This window comes from Desmodus rotundus, chromosome 11 (assembly GCF_022682495.2).
Source record: "Desmodus rotundus isolate HL8 chromosome 11, HLdesRot8A.1, whole genome shotgun sequence".
Classification (NCBI taxonomy): domain Eukaryota; kingdom Metazoa; phylum Chordata; class Mammalia; order Chiroptera; family Phyllostomidae; genus Desmodus; species Desmodus rotundus.
The window spans coordinates 28,633,263-28,654,150 of NC_071397.1; the positions used below are offsets into that span (position 1 = coordinate 28,633,263).

Here is a 20,888-nt window from a genome sequence, read left to right on the forward strand (position 1 = left end):
TACCCTCTGGTAACCACCGGAGTGCTGTGTCTATGAGTTTGTTGCATTTGGTTTTGTGTCCCACATATGAATGAAATCATACAGTTCTTCTGTTTGATTTATTAATGCTTTTTGATTAGGCAACATAAAAATAGTCCAAATGATATGCTAGTAACATTTAAGTAATACTTAAAGTTACAGAAGGAATATTTAATTCCTCATTAAGAACAAGATAAATACTAATTTCTTGAATTTAAAATATTAAATGATCTAATTTAACTTTACCATTATAAAAATAAACTGACTTATTTAACATAGAAGTTCGAGGAAATCGTGAGGATGGAACTAAACTTTAGCAGCTTCTAGGCCAGATTAGTGTTGCTTCATCTTCAATTTTATTTCATTTTATTTTTTTCATCTTCAACTTTAATTCCTAAGCCTGAAAGCCTTTTGCCACGTTTAGGTGAAAACGAATCATTAGGAAAGTCTGGTTTGACTATTAAGGGTTTGACAGAGCTGTATTATAAGGTCCTACATTGCAAATAATATATGCAAAGCGAATGCTTTAAAAATACAAATAACAAAGACATTTATTGAAGTATATTCGTACTAGTGCCCATTTCGATCTTTTCATTATGGTTTAAGGAATTGCCTGAAAATTCTGGCCTTGAAGATGACGGTGGGTATTGTATTGCCTTATCGAAATTGTGTGTCATGTGCCCACTGATTTTACTCCACATTTGGTCTCTAGGAAGTACTCTTGAAAACAATGTGATTACTCCTTAAGAAAATTTCTTTGTACAAAGCAATAACCTGGTGATACCTAGTCAGATATCTGTAAACTTCAGATCATCTGGTTAGTACAAGTTACTTGATGTCTATATTAAATGATGATTCTGTGCCTTATTATTTCTTGTTACAGACAGACTTTGAAAAGGATGTAGACATTGCTTGTCGGTCAGGTAAGAATATTTGAATTTTGAAACCGTAACCATTAGAGACATTAAATCATTTTCATGGATTTTGATTTTAAAGACAATGCTGTGGTTTGTGCATCACATATTTATGTGGTGAGTAGAATACCGGGGTTCTATTCATAAACAGAATCTTTCCAACAGAAGTATTGTGCTGTAATAGCAGAATGGGGGTGGGGAGGGAATGAGAGAGGAAGCGAGAAATGAGAAACTAAGAAGGGTTCTTTGGGAGCCATGTGACAGCAGGAAAGCACTGACTAGGAAACATAAGCCTCCCCATTCCTCCGTTTACTGATCGTCAGGTGTAACGCCCACCAGCTAGGCCCTCTGAGCCCTGTTTCATTGTCTATGGAAACTGGGTTATTGTTGTAAGGATGAAATAACTGTGTGTGTGTGTACCATAGCTGCTGCTGTTCTAGTTTTAGAGGAAAACAAGCAACCAGCAGCACACCCTGCCTTACAGTACGAGTGTCCCATTGACATTGTCCCCAAAGGTTGTCCTCCTGCCTGGGGCTAAGATCTCACCAAGAGTAGACAACTCAAGATTTTTAAAGGAAACCACATTTCATTTTTTGGATGATTCCTGTTATTCAAATGCTCCTTTATATTGGGACTATACGCCTTATTTTACATTTTATTCATTGGTTTTACTATTGCCTTCTAGAACAGGAGTGCATAGCTACTTGATCAAAACATCCCAGTATTTGAGAACAAATATCACTTAGCCCAATCTAAGACTGTCTTCTCCAGTCTAAACAAATGATGTTTCCTCTTGCATCCTCATAGCATTTTCCCAGGCAGGCATGGAGCCCCAGGTAGCCTCCTACTTGTTCATTTTAAATCATGGTGACCAAATGTATACACTGTATCCAGCACTCATCACAGTTGTCTCTGATACTAATGCTATCTACATTTGCATCTGATTACGTAGCAGCTGATACTACACTAGTGTCAACTACTTGTCATCTAAAAATCTCAAACTTTTTGTAGTAGCAGTCAGGGCTTTCCAAGTCTAAGGTTAGGTAAAAGCTATTTATTTTGTTGCTATTTAATTTTTTGTTGTTGTTTTTTGCCCCCTGGAAGAAAAATCTGTCCTTTGCACTTATCTCTATTTGCTATTTTCCTACCAGTTTAAGGTTAGCATTCTATTCGTTTGAAATTGGCCATTGAAAGTTTGACTAGGATACCTTCTAAACCTTCACCTAAATTGTCAATAAAGGAATTAAATGGGGTGACAATGAGTTCCGAACCCTGCTGTGTAAGGCATCCCCCACCTACCACATTCAGACTCCCTCTCAGGGTAGTTTTCAAACTCAACTCATAACCTTTAAACATCTATGCAGAGTCTGAGATTACAGAGTTGTCATAATCACAACAATATGAGAAATAATCTCACAGTCTCATTCCTGAATCAATCAAAATACTCCATGTACAGTATCGTCACAACAGAGCAGCAGAATAACTCATTATTTGACAGCTATAATACCGTGTGTAGGGTATTAGGGATCACCCTGTCCTGTTGAATATCTAACAAAAATTGCTAAGACAGTATTTGGTTTCTAAGTTTACCATTTCCCTTTTTGAAAAATTGATCAAACATTTTCCCTTGCTTTATCCACTTTCCATAATTCTCAAAGATCACTAGCTATGGTCTCAGGTTTCCTATCTGTGCTCCATGGTATGTGATTTGTCTGGGCCTGGAAGCCTGAATTTATTTAATTCCTAGCCAACCTTCAATTTAGTATTCTTCCTAATCCTTCTGGCATATTCTTTATGGTTCTCCTTGATAAAGAAGCGTAATAGGGGCAATATTGTTTTCTTTTACCAGCTATTGACATTAAACCAGTGGTTGTCAAAGTGTGGTCCCCAGACCAGCAGAGGTAGCATCATCTGGGAACTTGTTAGAAATGGAAACTTTCAAGCTCTACCCCAGACCTACTCTGGGGCTGGGTAATCAGTGTTTTTACCTGACAGCCAGATAATTCAGATGGATTCTAGCACTGGAGAACCACTGCGTTAGCCTGTCCCAATCCAAGCTGCGATCTCATTTAAGTACTCATTTTTATAATCTTATGTTAATTTACCTATTTTTTCCAGAATTCACTGCATTCTGAGATTCCTAATACAGACCAGTACCATTATCTTATTAGAAAAGATTGTTTTGAGTGTTTTCATTTTCTGTCTGTGCCCATTTTAGCTGAGCTCATCAGGAACTTGCCTCTAACTTTTTCTAGAGATTTCTGTCCATTTTGAGGTACATTCAAATGTAAGTCTCAATTCATGGGCTCAATAATCTTTCTCAAAGTTTTGTTGAAATTCACTTCCCCAAAAGTGAAGTATACATATTTGATTGTGTAAGTTATTCAGGTGTGTTTTGTTTTGGTTGCATTTTGCCTTTTACAGTTTGAGTACTTACCCTCAAAAGTCCCACCACTTCAAATGTATGTTTGTAGGGGTGTGAATTTTTTATGTGGTATGTTTAAATTTTGTATATCCATTTTCAGCAGGTCTAAGAGGCTGACATTATTTCATCTCGAGTTGACACTACTTTATGAGAAGAAATATCTTTCCCCAAATATTTGAGATATACAAACTTTCAATAAAGGTGTTTATGTCATTTGATCAAAATGTGCTGGCTATAACTATAAATCTTGTAACATTTATACAAAACTAAATCCTGTACAAATCCACATCATGCAATCAATATTCAGTACTAAGATTTCTTTTATAGTTCATAATATATTCATAAAAGTATAAAATTATATGTTCTTCATGCAATATGATAACTTGTTATAACTAGCCTTTAAATTGTACTGCTATAAACTTTGGATTAATTTTTACATACAGTTAAGGATTAAAAGTATTCTCCCATGAATATGGGGATTTTTTAAAGTATTTATTTAAAATATTAAATGTATTATTTTAACATACTTTGCTCTTCCATATTTTCATGTAAATTGTTCTTGCCAACCACAGTTTATTACCAATCTAATATTTTAAGAGATTTAGAAATAACGCTCTTAAACTAAATTATTTTAGTACAAAAGTCACAATAAATTGTGGATTAATAAAAAATACATACATGTAACATGACTTTGGGATCTAAAGTAAAGAGACCTAATACAAGAATTACAGTATCTTTAAAGATGAAAGATACTACATGAATGACGCACATTTTGAAATAATTTTGAAGGCTTGTCTCTTTTGTAATAGGGAAACACATTTGTAGTCTATTTTGTAACCCCTGCTTTAATGCACAGTAATTATGATGCTATTTGATAACTGGATAATAATGGGTGAAATTCAGTATATCTGAAACTTCTAAAGCGGAGACAATAAACCAAATAGTTTACAGTTATCTATGCCTAATGGAACTTTCAATGGCAGCTGCCGTGCTTTGTAGATAGAGCAGCTCTAGGTGTACATGTTGAGCCGGCTTGCACACGATGCTGTTCTCTGTGCTTTCAATACCAAAATTACTGAGAATGTTTCTTCAGAATTTCCTTCTTTTATACCTCAAAACAGAGTTATTCACAACTAAGCCTGCTTTGAGTCATTATGCCTCTATTTTGCATGAAATATGGCTTTATTTTTCTTTAAAGATTGCATTCATGTATTTTTAGAGAGACAGAAAGTAAGGCAGTAAAAAAGGGTGAGAAACACCAATGTGCAAAAGATACATCCATCAGCTGCCCCTCATGCACCCCCAAATGGGGACCTGGACTGCAACCCAGGCATGTGCCCTGACCAGGAACTGAACCGGTGACCTTTGGGTTTGCAGTATGATGCCCAATCCACTCAGCCACACTGGTCAGATCTACGGCTTTCTTTTTATAGAGGCAAAGAAACATGAAGATATATTTTAATAAAGAATTCTGAACTCTTTCATTGAGTGTTTTTTGTTATGCTTATATGTATTCATTTTGTTCCCTCTCTTACTATAAGTTATGCATTTTTAATTTTTTTCTAAGTCATTATTTTCCAGGTTTAAAATGGAGTTTTCAGAAGCTCAGACAGGTTTTTTGTGTTTGTGCGCTTAAACTCATTTGGCAATTTTAGTATTCCCTCAAGGGCATTCTAGCATATGGATTTATCTTGTAAAAAAATTCCTTTCCCTACATGGAAGTGAAGATGATAAATACTTTTGAACCCTGCATCTACCTTGACCATATGGACTTCGTGATAAAACTGCTCATTAATTTCCAGTATGCATAATTCTGGGAGGGACTTCTGATGCAGTAGGATGAATTCTTATTGATTACCTCTTTCAAGAAGTATTTTAATGATCACGACTTATAGAATACTTAAGAGAAAAGCCTTTACAAAAAAGTAAAATTCATGTGAAATATTGGGTTGGCCAAAAAGTTCATCTGTTTTTTTCCATACGATGGCTCTAGTAGTGCTTAGTTATCATTAACTTCATTCAAACACTTTTGTTACATTGTATTGTGACAGCTGTCATATCAACATGCATTTAAAAATTACTTATCAAAATTGGTGAATTTCTGTGTAGCCATTTTAATATTGAAAATGGAAGAAAATGCACACTTTCAGCATATTATGCTTTATTATTTCAAGAAAGTTTAAACACAACTGAAACATGAAAGATAAAAAGATTTGTGCATTTTATGGAGAAGGTGCTGTGATTGATTGAATTTGTCAAAAGTGGTTTATGAAGTTTCGTGCTGGAGATTTCTCCCTGGACAATGCTCCGTGGTCGGGTAGACCAGTTGAAGTTGATAGCGATTGAGACATTAATGAGGTCAATCAACATTATACCCTGCAGGAGATTGCCAATACACTCAAAATATCCAAGTCAATAAAGTTATTGGTGAAAATAAAAAATGTGTCTTTTATTTTATGGAAAAAACATACAGGCTTTTTGGCCAACCCAATATATCCATGATGTTATAAAATCCCATGTAGCAGAATGATGGAGAAAACTTCTCTGGTAATCTGCCTTTCCCCTGAAAAGTTACGCAGAGTTATTTAAGGTAGGGAACTGAGATTTTTGAAAGTCCATTAATCAACTTTCAGATATGTTTTAGCTGTGGGGTACCTGAGATCTATCAAAGTCGATCAGAATCAATAATGGGTGATTGAGTAATCTGGCCCACATACAAACAGATATGTAATTTTTCAGTAATAACTTATTTAGGAAATTATTTAGTAGAAAAAGAACAGAATAATGAAAATTACACATTCATTAATCCTCTGTTTTGGACTTTCATCTTTGAATTCACAGTTCTTCATAAAGACATTGGTCCTTGCCGAGCAGCAACAATAACAGGGACACTCTCCAGGATTTCCTTAAATGATGATGAAGAAGAAAAGGGAACAAACCCTGAAGAGTTAAGCTATTCAACACTGCCTGGAAATGTCATTTCTAAAGTCATTATCCAGCAACCCACGGGTCTGCATATGCCCATGAGTATGAATGAGCTGGGCAATCAATGTTTAAAAAAAGAGAACAGTGAATTGCGGAGAACTGTGTACTTATGTACAGATGATAATTTGAGAGGGGCTGATATGGACATAGTCCATCCTCAGGAAAGAATGATGGAAAGTGACTATATTGTGATGCCCAGAAGCTCTGTAAATACCCAGCCATCACTGAAAGAGGAAAGTAAAATGAATATTGGCATGGAAACCCTGCCACATGAAAGGCTATTGCACTACAAAGTAAATCCTGAATTCAGCATGAATCCCCCTGGTATGGACCAGTTCAACATGAACTTAGATCAACATCTCGCACCGCAGGAACATATGCAGAATTTACCCTTTGAGCCCCGCACAGCTGTGAAGAATTTCATGGCCACTGAGTTGGATGATAATGCAGGACTGTCAAGAAGTGAAACCGGATCGACCATATCAATGAGTTCTTTAGAGGTAAGCAATTGAATAAACTTTTTCTTGACATTTGAAGTAGAGAGAGAGAGAATGAGAGATCGATTCATGTGGCACTGAGCTGAGGGAGAAGAGTCACATTAGCTTTGACAGTTATGTGTCAATAAGAATTTTGGGCGTGTTGGGATTAGAACATTCTGGATGTATGTTTTTTCCAGTAATGTATCAGAATCATCTGTCTCAAGATCATGTTTTTAAAAAGGAACCCTCTATATTTAAAAAGATACCTAGAAGTCATAATTCTTCATAAACCAAGTAGATCACTTACAAAGAAAAAAAACCCAGAAGATCCTCCTGACATTCCTCAGGCACTAAAGGTCTTTTGGTGGTTAAAGAAGTTTCTAGACTACGAACTTCACCAAGATCTGGATTTTCTGTGTGAGGGCAGCTGTTAAAATGACAAAATTGGAATGTGACTGTAAGGCCTACCATTACACTGATTATAAACTATTATTATGTTAGATCAGTATCTCTCAGAGTAAATGTTTTGCTCTTAGCTCTTGCAGAATGATGATCACTAAAATTTTTGGTCTTTAAGTGTGACCTCTCGGGAAGGATACAAATTAAACAAGCTAGGAGTCAGGTCTCTGAGGTCCAACCACATGGCTTTTGTAAAAAAGCTAACTACTCTCAGTTTCTTTTCCACCCATAAAGTAAGTAGAGAATATTCAATAACTATCAAAATCGTTCATATTGTATTATTACAATCAAGTAAGATCTAAGGAATATAATGTCTTTTCTTTTGACATACATCCTTTTACTGTTTTATATGTGATTTTCATATCCTTTACTTTGAAATATGCTGTAAAATCACTGCTGATATATTTGCCTGTGTTCAGTATACAATGCAATAGATGCATTCTTTTATCCGTAGTACCAATCGTTTTACTATAAGATTATTTCATGACACTATTTAGAGAAAAACACTATAATTAGTTACCTACGCTTTCTATCAGATGAATGCTGATAATCCTGAATTCTGGTGTTCCAAAGTGCCCAGGGGCAATTGTCTCTTCCTTCCCTCTCAGAGTCCCCTCTTACACTAGGTGGAAACAAAGAGAAATCCTGAAAGGCTAGAGTAACTAGGTGAGTGGTGTTACTCTGCAGTTTTTTCACACTGGAACAAGGAAATTCTAGACCAAAATGAGAATGTAAATGGGATTTAAAATAAATCCCTAAACTCTACATCAATCTTAAACAAAATAGGATTTCTGAGAATAATCCTTCACAACCAGAGGCACAGGGGCAGTGAGGCCAAGTTCACTCCAGAGTGGCTGGCCGGAGCACCCTCAAGCAAAGGCATTCAATCATTTGGAATTAGCAGAATAGCTACTGTTTCTCTATTTCTAACTTGCATATCACAGAGCCTAGCAGGTCTACTCTAATAGTGACCACATAAGCATAAATTACATAATGTTTATACAAAAATCACAAAAGTTTCTAAAAAGGTTTTCACTGAATATGTATATAACAACATAACATCATAAATAATCATAATTCAGACACACTACTGGAAAAATCATGGCCATATGGAGTCTTCTGTATAGAACGGCTTTTGAGATGTGCTAAGGAGGTTAGAATGGAATTACATTAAATGCTTTTCTTGATATAAAAAGACATCTAGAAGCCTAAAACTCTTTCTGGGTTTGATACTATGCAGGTTGTGTGTGCTTGAACAATAGACTGTATATCCAAGTACTGTTTGTTCAGTTGGCAATTTCTCCAAATCTCTATATCCTTATTATTAAGTATAAACATAATATATATCTGTGATTCAGCCAAAAGATCTGCATTTAAATGACTTAGAGAGAATATTCAGGCTTGTATCTTAGAAAGAACATTCAGAATTCAGAATGGAAACTCAGTTCCTCATTTACATTCTTTAAAAGAGTTCAATAGTTAGTTTAATAGTAAATAATTGCTTGTGGTGACCATTTTAGGAGACAGCTAGCTGAAAGAGAATATATAGATGTGGGAATGAATAATAAAACTTAGCATTTATATAGCATCTTTCATTAGCAGAGCCTCAAATCACCTTAAAAACATGAATTAATCTTTACAACACTTTTGTGCAATGGATAAGTTGTTATAATCCTTAAAGTCGAGTCATTTGTTCAAGGTTACAGAGCGAGCGCATGGCAAATCTGGGAGTAGAACCTTTCTGTCCTGATCAATTTTATGCTGTCTACAGAGACAAAAATATGCCTGTTCATTAGCACGAGAGTAACTTCAAAGTTCATTTTAACTCTTGATAGACACTTGCTCTGAGAGTGGCTAAATACACTCCACGAAGTACAGGGGTACACAGCTAGCAGATTTGGGAGATGGAGCTGTGGCCCATAACAATCAAGTCAGTGGTATGACTTTCTCAACGAGCAGGGAGAGGCATTGTCAATAGGTGTCAACTCGGCTAGACTGTATCTGCAGAACCAACCAGCAGGGAAGATGATATTCTGACAGTAGAGAAAAGCAGAAAGATGCCTGGAGTATCTGCGTGGAGAGCGGGGCTTAACAGTGGCTAGCAGGGGACTTGCACCTGAGAATACAATGTGAAGGTGAAAGTGGATAAATATGTAGATGACATGAGGCCTGAGCCATTGAATAATTTGTGACTACAGCCACAGGGATGGCCAGCCTGGGAAGCTGGGGCAGTGGAGGATGGACAGGTGGTGGGATCTTTTCAAGAATATAATGAAAAGATGATCTTACTAACTCAGGACGGCTCCTCCAGAGGAGTGGGTGCTCACAAATCGCCAAGGTGGGAAGTGGTGGGAGAAGAAAGAGAGCCGTGGGAAAGCTACCAACTGTAGCACACAATGCAGTGTTTGTGAGGAAAAGAGAAGAAGGAAAACAAGAGTTGAGGGAGAAAAAAAGAAAGCCAAAGAGTGGGTGAGTGGGTGGAAGTATTTATTCAAGTAAGCAGGAGGCAGCAGAGAAAGAGGGAGACTCCCCAACCCGAAAGCAGAGCCAGAAGAAAAGGCTCCAACCTCCAGGGGAGTTTGTTCAGCTAACCCCCAATTACTGTGTGCAGAAAATTTAATACATGCCTTAAGTTTCTTGGCATGAAAGAGATTTTCTCCCTGCATAATATTACCTTGCTTTTTCTTTCTTATTATGTTATCCTCCATCTCCCAAACTGTATCTATTCCCAGGATGGACTTGTTAAGCAATTCTGAAAATTTTAGATTTAGTTTATTCAACTATGGAATAATCACAATATTACTATGATAGAATTTCTCACAATGGTTCTAATTGCTTAAGAAAAAAGAAATTATCAGCAACACTTAAGTCATTCACCTTCAATTAATTAGCAAAATATGTTATGTGCATGGTATGTATAAAAAGTAAAAAAAACACTGGTTGCTATGGAGCAAGTGGGAGAAAAAGAGGTACCAACGTTCTCAAGCCACTGAGGACTATGAAATATAGCTTAAATCTTGCATTGCAGTTCTATTTATTTGCTTTTTGAAAAAATTTAGGTACATCATTGTAAGACGGGTCAGTGTTTGTTTTGAATCATTGGAGTGCTGGTATTCAGCGGCTGGTAGCGGTTGGATCTAGACAGGAAACATTTCCCCACTCAGAGGTCTGTCCGACTCGAGTGCACATCCTGAGCCCGTCTGGCACGCGCTCTATTCTTCATCCCTTTCTCCTGTGCCTTTGGCTTCTGGCCGGTCAGAAGACTGCCAGCAGAAGAGTGCAGAGAGATTGGAGGCTGGGGAAAAGAGAGAATCCCAGGACATTTCTCCCTGCTCTTTCTCTTTTTCTGCTTTTGGCAAGCACCCTGTGTCTCGGTAGCTGCAGTTCCAGAGTGCTTCCAGCGTCTGCCAGGTGCCTCAGTCCCTGGGCTTAGGTCACTATGCCATATCCCTTTGTCCAGCCTGGGGCATAGGGGACAGGGACAAACAGTGGCTGCTTCTTCTCTTGCTAATCTCTAGGTTACCTATGGTCCCTTATATGGCTTCTCAACTCCTCTATCACTTGAATTCTTATGGAATCATTTGCTTAAATGTAAACACATTAAGTGGCTTCCTCTATTCTTTTGACAAATCTTGCCTTAAGTTTTATTTTTTAATTTAATTTTAGAGAGAGGGCATGGGAGGGAGAAAGGGAGGGTGAGAAACATCGATTGGTTGCCTCTCACTCACTCCCCAACTGGGGACAAACCCTCGACCTTTCACTTTGCAGGACGACTCCCAACCAACTGAGCCACACCAGCCAGAGCACCTTAAGCTGTATCATTAATAAAGGAATCCTTAATAACTAATCATAGGTAGATTACAAAATGATTTTATCAAAAATAAAGCTCCAGTTTTGTCCATTAAGGTATAAACTTAGCTATATATCTGAAAACATGCTCAGATAATCTCTCAATTTAAGTAGGTGGAAAGGGCCACCACTCTAGGCTAAATTTTTATACCCCAGTCTTCCTCTGGGCATGAATTATAGAGCTCTCAGCATAATGGTTTTTAGAGGTAAAACATTTTAGCTATAATGTCACATTGCAGATGCCTCCCTTATGACTATTGTGAGGATCAAATTAGATAATGTATGTGAAAACCCTTTGAAAATTGCAAGCAGTGCTTCAGATGGAAGATTGTTATTCTTTTGTTACCATTATGTCTTGAATGCCTGTGAAGAGGCTTCAATGCTATTCCAAATCGATATTCAGAATATTAGCAAAATATTATGGCCTCACTTGAGAAGAGGGAGACTGTCACTAACAGAAACCAATGAAACCAACCATTGTGCAGAAGCACCTTTTTATCTTTTAAATTTTTTCCCTATATAGCTGTGGGCAAAGGAAGCCTTGGCCTTCTTTAGTGTTTTGGTTTTATTCCTGGATTAGAGAATTGTGTCTTTTGTGCAGGCACACAAACAAACGTAGCTTAAATAAAAGTCATTTTTTCTAAATTAATTATTCTTCGGTTTTATTTACACAGATATTTTGAATGGGTTTGGTATCAAAGCTTTTTCCTTGCGTGGGACATTGCTCACTGTGTAACAGAAACTTTGGATGGCAGTCACATTGCCACTTACCAGTCAGTGGAATGTATTCCTCACTGGGAACCTTCCAGCTTAATTCGCAGTGACACAAACACTGAAGTGTTCCCTTTGAGAAAGTATTCGTTACTCTTCAACACTTAGATATGGAGCAATGCCTCTATGCATGCAGTCAGTAAGTATTCCTCGGAGTAGCCTCACACCATCGTGCAATTTTTGCTCTTCAGTCATCCTAAGGATTTTTTCTCTTCTATTAGTGGTAACCCTGTTTTCCTATAAATTGTCTTGATTCTCTTGGCTGTCGATCAGTCCTTTTATAATGGTTTTGTGTAGTCTACCTGCTTCTCCAAATTCTCTCAGAATATTCCTGAGGAAAAAAAGTAACCCACAACAAACAAGTCGAATTCTTTTGGATTCATTCACAGGCCACAGTGCAACTCCTTCAAGCACGCACCGATAATTTTGTGCATCTCCGCTGTTGTGCCAGGCCCTCTACTAAATGCTGGGGATATAAAAGTGGTCAGAACAGATGGCAATCCTGCCCCTGTGGTGAACAAACCTTATGGAAGAGATAGACAATTCGCCTGTAACGAATGACTAATCTAAAACAGTATACTGTTCTGAGAAATAATTGTGGAATGTGAGGGAGAGACTTTTGTTAGCTAAGGTGGTCTGGGAGCCCTCTGAAGTGTAAAGGTAAGGGGATGCTTCGGGCAAAAGAAACTGCAAGTGCAGAGGTACTGAAGTGGGAAAGAGCTCGAAATATTCTCAGGATTAGAAGACCCGTGAAGCAGGGGGTAAGCAATCTAAGATGAATTTGGAATAGGAAAAAGAGCAGATTGTGCAGGGCCTTCTAAAACAATGGAAGCAAATGTAAACAGGTAAGGAAGAGATTGTCTTCATCATTTCTCCATCCATCAATCCATTGGACGGGTTGAAAGAGAAAAGATTAGGATTCCATGGACATAGGGAAGGAGCTGGAACAGAAAGCTGGAGGACAGTTAGGAGGCTACTGAAGTAATCCATACTAGTGATAAGAATGCCTTTGACTGTACAGAGAGGCAAGTGGAGATGGAGAGTGGGTAGATCAAGATGTATTTTGGAGGTTGAACACGTAGCACTTGCTGATGGATTTGATATGCAGGATGAGGGACAAGAAGGAATACAAGGGTGAGCCCTCAATTTCTAATTTGACCAATCAGATATCCAACTTTTTCAGCAATGGGAAAGCAGGAAGAACGAGGATGTTTGCAACTAAAAAGGTGGTATTTAAAACCATGGGGTGAATTATATTATCCAGGAGAGAATATGAGAAAAAAAGAGAACTTGAGAACTCAACAATTAGAAGGAAGGAGATGAGAAAGAGCCAACAAAAGGTGATGAGAGGGAGCCACAGCAAATAAGCGGGAGGGAAACGCTGACAGATGAGTATTTTAATGAGGAAGTAATTAACTTTCAAAAGCTTCTGAGATTCCAGTAAGATGGACAGAAAACTGACCTTGGAAATTGACCAGCTGGAGTTCAACAGAGAGACTGACAAGAATCATAATAGAATGTTGAGGAGAGAATACAAGTTGGGGTGAGTTGTAGGTGGAAAATTAGGAAAAGGAAACATCATAAAGGAACTGAAGAAATTTTTCTTACTTTGACAAAAAGATTATTTGTAAAAGTTATTTGATAAATTGGGGATATACAGACAGATTTATATCTTCATAAAATATTTCAACATGACCCTGGTTTATTTTAAACATTTCTTCAATGTTCAACTTAGCAGAAAAATTATGATGACTTGATCACTTTTCTTAGTTTATTCTCACATTTTAAACATATAACCATTATTTCAAGCCACTTTCATCCTTATAATAACGTTGCAGAGAGCTCAGAGGGGCGTTTGAATACCAAGACTGTCAGTCATGGTTTCTACAAACTTCAGCACTTTGAAAGACTTTTCCACATGCTGCATGTATTCCAAGGGCGAAAACAGACTGAAACTGAACAAAACTGCATATTCCACGTCTTGCACCACACCACAAATTTTTCAGAGCCAGACGGCTCTAAGGTAAACTAGATTTTACAATAGAAGATGGAGAAGTCAGCTAATCTTTGTTATAGTATCACTGCTCATACACTATCCAGTATGAGAATGGTTTTTAAGTTATTTTACTCAACACAAATTGTGTATATTGCCATCAGATTTTTTGTTAAATAGGTATCATATTTTGATTTTTTTTCTCCTTTAAAATATAATTGACAAGTATAAATCTGATTACCTTGCTTTAGGCTTAGAGAGCATCTCTGTCTACCGTTCAGTCTTGGATTGACTGGGTCACTAATGTTATTCTTAATGAGTTATAGTAACAATCAGCAGAATATCACAGGCATCTTTGCTACAAATGTTAGTGAGAGTGAAGAAAATGCAAGGTTTGGAATTAGAAGACCTGAGCATGATTCCCAACTCATTTGCTATCAGGGTGAAGTGGACAAGTTATTTCAACTTCTCTAGTCCTCAGTTTGTCTCATTGGTAATATGGGCATAATAATATCTTCTCAACCGTATCACAGGGCAGTTAGCATGTTCATGTGTGAAAGCATTTTAAAGCTATAAAATGTCAGAATACTCGGTCAATATTGTGAGGATGTGAATATACACAAATGTTTACCTCCCTTGGGCTCTGAAAATCTGCCACATTTTTTCATGCTCTCTAATTTTTAAGGCTTAACTGCTTTATTTCCCATCTTTAGGCTCCTTTGATTGAAGTCTGTTTGCTTTATTTGTTCATTTCTTAGTCTAATCCTTCAAGGCTACCAGTTCTGCTACATACCTTTATGTTAGAACTTAATTTGAATAAATTTAAATGGAAGACAGAGAAATGTATTTGTAGAAGTATATCCATTTTCTTTTCCATATTTCATGTCAGCATAGGTAACATCTGCTCTAAGAAGCAGAATCTCTCGTCTTCTTCTAGGTTCCTATCTTTTGTTCTTGCTCCTAAGATATGGAGCCTTTAGCAACATGAATCCATCAGTGTTTCCAGTTCTTAGGCAACACAGTTTTGTGTTCAGAAATGAACAGGGCAACAGAGAATTCATCAATGCAAGCAGCCGAAGGGCCTCTTACTCTCTAGCTACCTGAATCTTTTTCATGAGATTTCACTATTTAGTTTTCAAATGGAACACAAAAGCTCATGACTAATGTTCTGTAATAATTGCTTAAAACTAAGTGTTTCCCTGCATGGACTTGCTGTGTTAGGAAAGAATTTTTCTTAATGTATACTTACAAAAAAACGCTCTGCTGAATCACAGTGCCAAGAAGGCAAAGCATCCAAGAGCAGAATGGAAACACTGACATTTAGTCTAGCATAGTGCAGCAAAGCGTGATGCAGTACAGCCGGGAGTGATTTTATACAAAGCAGTTAGATAACTACAGTGGCAGGGAGATGGCAAAGGAGGTCTGGGTTAAATGCCTGCCCACGCACTTTTCTCCTTCTGGGATGTCACCAGGGCTGGGCTAGGGCAATGCTGGAAATAAGGAGCAAAGTGAGATCAACGTGCTGAGTTACCATTTAGGAAAGCAGTCTCCTTCTCAAACCTCTCCTTGATGGTAGGTGAAGAATGGATTCTCAATCCAGCTCTACCAAAATCAGATTATTCTTTTCGTACCTTGCCTTCTGTCTACTGAAACAAGCTTTGGGGAGTTGGTCACACAGGGAGGCTCAACAGCGATCATTTCAACACTAGCAGCAGTGTTTAGACAGATTTTTAAATAAACTACGAGTGCCTTTCGGTCTCTGCTAATGTTCAACAGTTACGAGTCACCCACCTATCTTGGATATGATTCCTTGTTTAGTGACTGAACTTAGATTGTAGATATTGGGAGAGGAAAAAAAAACAGTTTGTACGAAAGTTTAAATATTTTTTACAACTTCCCAAATATTACTTGTCTTGATTATTTATTGAATTTTCCTGTTTCATCCCCATTCCCTCCACAGAATAAAGACCCCTCTGCCACACAAACAAACAAACAAAACCCACCATATTGGAAACTTGCTTTATGCTTTAAAGATTTGGAGGACCCTTCCTCCATTCACCACCCACCTTGTCCTCTACCTAATCGTTCTAAGAATCCAGTGACTCCTTGGAGCAGATGCTAACAATACATAGTCTAGGCTAATATAATAATTTCACTTTAATTATGGTTACTGATTTTTATCAGGCCTGCTGCCTAATTATTGCATATTTATCTATACTATAGGAACTGATCAAAAGAGCAGGAACCATAGAGTAGTTCTGTGAGTTATTTATATCAATATTTTGCTGGAGTGTGGACTATTTTTTATTTGTTTCACTAACTCAGGATAAACACTTGACATCCTAAGGAAGGACTAGCAATTTGAAGGACATTCCTCCAATGGCAGAGTATCAAAAACCAAGAAATTTGTTTGTGAGATTTACATAGAACTTTGGGACGTAGAGGAGCAGATGAAATTTGGTAGACATGAAGACTGCACCACAATATAAGTGGGTTGGTGGGAGGTCTTGAGATGATTGGTGGGTTGGTGGGAGGCCGGATGATTCTTCCCGCACAGCTTTTCACCCGTCGTGTCTCTAGAGCAGTTCTGCTGCACTGGACCTGAAGTCTCCTTCAATATTGAATTTTTTGTGTGAATTTAAGAAAAACTTTTCCTTATTGAAAAATTAGAGGTCAAGATGAGAATTTTTAAGTATTTTATATTATACATGGTATGTTATATTTTATATAATGTGGATAGAATAGTTTAAAATCATAAAAGAATTCACATATTCTTATGTGAAAGCTTATGTGAATACTTGAAAAGAAGGATTATTTTATTGAAAATAATGATTTTCATTTTATTTCAATAACTAAACACAACTTTATTGGTTTTTCTTGTTTTAAATAAAACATCTCACAGAGAAGAAAGTCCCGATATTCAGACCTTGACTTTGAGGTAAGTTTCTAAGATTATTTTTTATGATTTTAATTACTTGAATTCAAAATTGATATATAATAACCTAAACACAGTACTCTGTGCAGCTATGTAGAGATTCTTTTTAATAAAATGAGAAATGAAACATTTTAAATTAAGATCTATACTGTATAAGTAGTTGTAGAAAAATATTTAAAGTTCTAATTATTTTAAATATATGCTAAGCTGAGATTTTCCAGGTAAGGAAGGAATCCATTTTATAAATGCTAAGATAAGTGGGCCATTTATGGTAAAATTGAACTTGGTCAGTTCAATTTATTGAGAAGTGGGAATGTTGGCTTCTTAATTTTTCATACTTAAAACAGTTATAATTGGTTTACTTCAGCGACTACCTGAAGAGAGCCTGTGAGGATGCTTTGGCTGGTTGGCTAAGCTTTCTCTGGGACATACTTGCCTTGTGTCTGATTTCTGTTATTTAGGTTCTCCGTGGTACATTCCAAATTCTTTTTTCCAATAGCAAGTGTTGGGTTCAGTGTGCTCCTGTGTTTAGTAAATGCTCTTTGACAGATATAAACAAGATGAAGATGTTCATTTTCCAGCTTACATTGAATTCACATTGATGCTGTAATATCAATGCTAGAAATTACTGAAATCGTATCATTTGAGCAGCTTATGCTAAGCACAAAATTAATGATGTTTGAGTGTCACATAAAATGCAGTTATGCATCTTGATAATTGGATATGATTCATAGCCTGCTGACATAATTGGATATAATACATTATAAATTTTTCCAGCATATTTGTGCTGTTGTGATGCTTACATAAAGCTTAATGCTCTTAGCTGATATTCCCGAAATTACAGAGGCCTCCTAGAACATGGGAACTCATAATTTGATCATTTCATTTATGCAGATGAATGTTGTTGCTCAGTAACATCCATCAGGTATAAAAAGTGAGACTTAGTGTTTTATTTACTGCAATGCTGAACTAGGTCTGGTTTTACCCTGAATAGAGTCTAACAAAAAGAGGCCTTTTTCAGTAATATTTCAGTAGTATTTGTACAGGATACAAAGTAATGATAAAGAATCTGGCCTCCATTGTTATGTGGCAGTTAGTACTGAGGCAGCTCCATTGTAGCGACCTGGCATGGGATAAACATTTTATTATGTCCTAAGATTTCAGGGCAAACAGATCAAGACTATAAATTCAGAGAATATATTCAGCAATCTTCACTTTTAGGTTCTTTGGTGCTTTTAAAGAGAGATATGTTAGTAGGCTTTTTTTTTTTTTCCTGTTCTTCAGGTAGCCCAAAATAGAGGACCATACTGTGTGTGTATTTGGCCTGAAAGCAGTAACTTGTTAGGTTAGCACAAAGGCAAGGAGGTAGGAATTAACCCACCTAGCATCAGTGACAAATATAGTAAAAACCAAATCAAAAATTATGCCTCAGCGTAACCAGCCAAAATTATATAATCTCAAGCACTGAAAAGGAATCTAATCACACTGTGTCATTTGGATCATTAGAAAAACTTTATTTTATTATTTTTTTTGTATATTCTGTATGGCAACTGGTAGCAGAATTCTTAAGCTGATACTTCTTTCTGTGCTAGGTATTCTACATATATCCACAGTATTTTTTAAAAATATTGATAATGGGGGAATGTTGCAACATCAACAACCACGGATAATTTTTTTTTAGTTCTTTAATTGCTATAGTTATTGCATGATTGCAATAGACATCAAAATTTTGGAGGAAAATAATCTTGAATGATTCCTTTTTAAAAAAACCATTTAGTACTATTTCTCTTAGTCAATGTGGAACTATAGTTCTGTGGTGGATATTTCATAAGTGGTAATCAGAAAAAAAATTTAGATGCTGATGAATTTTAATACAGTCTATTTGAACTTTGTGCGTGGTCCCTGAGGAAAAATCCAAGTTGTCCCCTTCCCCTTTTCATTCAAGCAACAGGAATCAAATTTGGTTTTATGGAGCTTCCTGATAGCTTCCCACCCCCACCTGCAAGCTTTACCACTCAATGGCACCGCAGGCATTTTGCCACTGACAGACAAACTGCCTCATGGACTCCTGAAAGCACCTTTCCTTCAGGCTTCACACATCCCCAAGAGTCTACCCAGGGTAATACAACTCATGTATCCATACAGCTTTGTGGCTAGTGAGCGCTAGACCTGAGAAACAGCCCTTTCATGTGTCCGCCTCTAGGACAACACTGCACTCTGGGAAGAAACAGAGCCAAGTGGTGACCAGGCATAACGTGGTGGAACAGGAGCCCTGCTTCCTGCAAAGCAAACAGAAAATACTTCAGTAATAGTCCTACGTCCTGTGACCAAACCTCTTGTTGGATTTGAATTCCCAGTTCCAAGGAGAGATTTGGTATATAATAAACATTCAATATTTTTTGTTGTTGAATGAATGATAAAAAAAATTAAAATTTTAAAATTCAGTTTGCTTAAATAGAAAGTTATACAACACTGTATCTAAACTAAGGCAGAGACCAGTCAGCTCTGGAGGTAACATCCCAAAGATATCCATCCACAGCACATACGCCCAAGTGGGTGAAGGGCAGTTAGAAATTCCAGGGGGAGAAAAGGCATGGAGGTTGGCTCAGGTGTGATGACGCGCTCAAGAAAGCAGCAGCAAACCTCAGGGAACGGCACTGCATCTGTACGGGAAAAGAGCAGACAGGGAAGAAGACCGTGTTGTAAAGAGCGTGGACCCCCAGGGAGGAAATTTTACCAAACTTGTTACTCAAAGCTGCTAGGGCTTCTCTGCTGTATTTTGTTTTGTTTGCTTATTTCAGTTTTTCAGTGAGGAATGACTCGCTATGATCTGGGCTTTAGACATATCAATGCGGCAGTAATAGGAAGGCCAGGCTGGAATAGGATAAATGTGAAAGTTGAAATACAAATTAGAAAGTGACTGTCCAGGGAAGAAATAACGAGGGCCCCCTTCCTAGCAGTGACAGCATAACAAGGGGAGGAAGGGATGCTGCAGAGTCAAGGTCTAGGAAATGTGGTCCTTACCTGAACACAGCGTAAACGGGGAGAGGAGCAGGAAAAAGGGTTACTTTGCAGGTCTGAGCCTGGGAACAGATCCAGGGAAATTAAGAAAACACCTCATGAGGATGAGTTGTTCCTTAATATGTTAGGAATTAAGATGCCTAACAGTGTTAAATCAGAAATATTAGGTAAGTAATTTAAATTTTCTGTCAAGGTTGAGGACAAAGCTAAACTATGATGTAGAACAGTGATTTTCCAATCTTTTACATCTCATGGCACATAAACTAAGAAAATCCTGCAGCACAACAAAAAATACATATTTTTGGCATTTTAAAAATTGGTATAATTTTGCCTCATTCGTGCTATTGTTGGATGGCTATTGAGCTGGCTATCATTTTTTATTTGGCAATCTAAAGGAAAATTGAGGTCAGGTATTGCATGTTCTAAAAATTCTTGCACTTGAAAATCACAGACATAGAAGATAAAATGTATGTTAATTTCTAAATATAAAGCATATGATTTGTAGGCAACATCTTGTTCATAATAGGACCCTTCCTACTTTGTCCTGGATCCCAAGCAGTAAGCTCGTAGGCAATCAGCACACTTCCGGGAGGAAAAGTTTGAGCAACGCAATCCTACACTACGTTCGTCTCTTCTATATTACTAAGTTTAAACTGCTGCAAAATTATTTGAAGCCAAGTATATTACTGAGTGACAGTGACATAAGATATATATATATATATATATATATATATATATATATCTTATTCAGTTTTTTGAAACAAAGGATACTATAATGAATGTCAGGGAGTTCAAGTGGCCACAGGTTGTGTCTTATGGACACACTGGGACTCTGGCCAAGGAAAGATACACAAAACATTCTGTTCCCGCACACAGCTTTAAAAATCAAGCTAAATTTCTGCAATGTGTGTGGCTTCCTTAACATGAGTTTTGACATTCATTTTAGATGGGTATTCAACAGCCCACTCCGGATGGAAGCCTTATATGCAAAGCAGTAAAGGATAAAGATAACCGTAAATTTAGAATAGTAAATACAGGC

General features: G+C 37.1%; 1 protein-coding gene across 2 annotated transcripts in view; it reads left to right on the forward strand.

The window, feature by feature from the left end:
* The window catches only part of ADGRB3 (adhesion G protein-coupled receptor B3), a 693,569-nt gene that overhangs the window by 660,849 nt on the left and 11,832 nt on the right, over positions 1-20,888 (forward strand). For both annotated transcript variants that reach the window (XM_053914265.1, XM_053914266.1), the window contains 3 exons: positions 902-941; positions 6,199-6,842; positions 16,796-16,831. In XM_053914265.1, the coding sequence (XP_053770240.1) occupies positions 902-941; positions 6,199-6,842; positions 16,796-16,831 (720 nt within the window). The remainder of the gene's footprint in view (positions 1-901; positions 942-6,198; positions 6,843-16,795; positions 16,832-20,888) is intronic.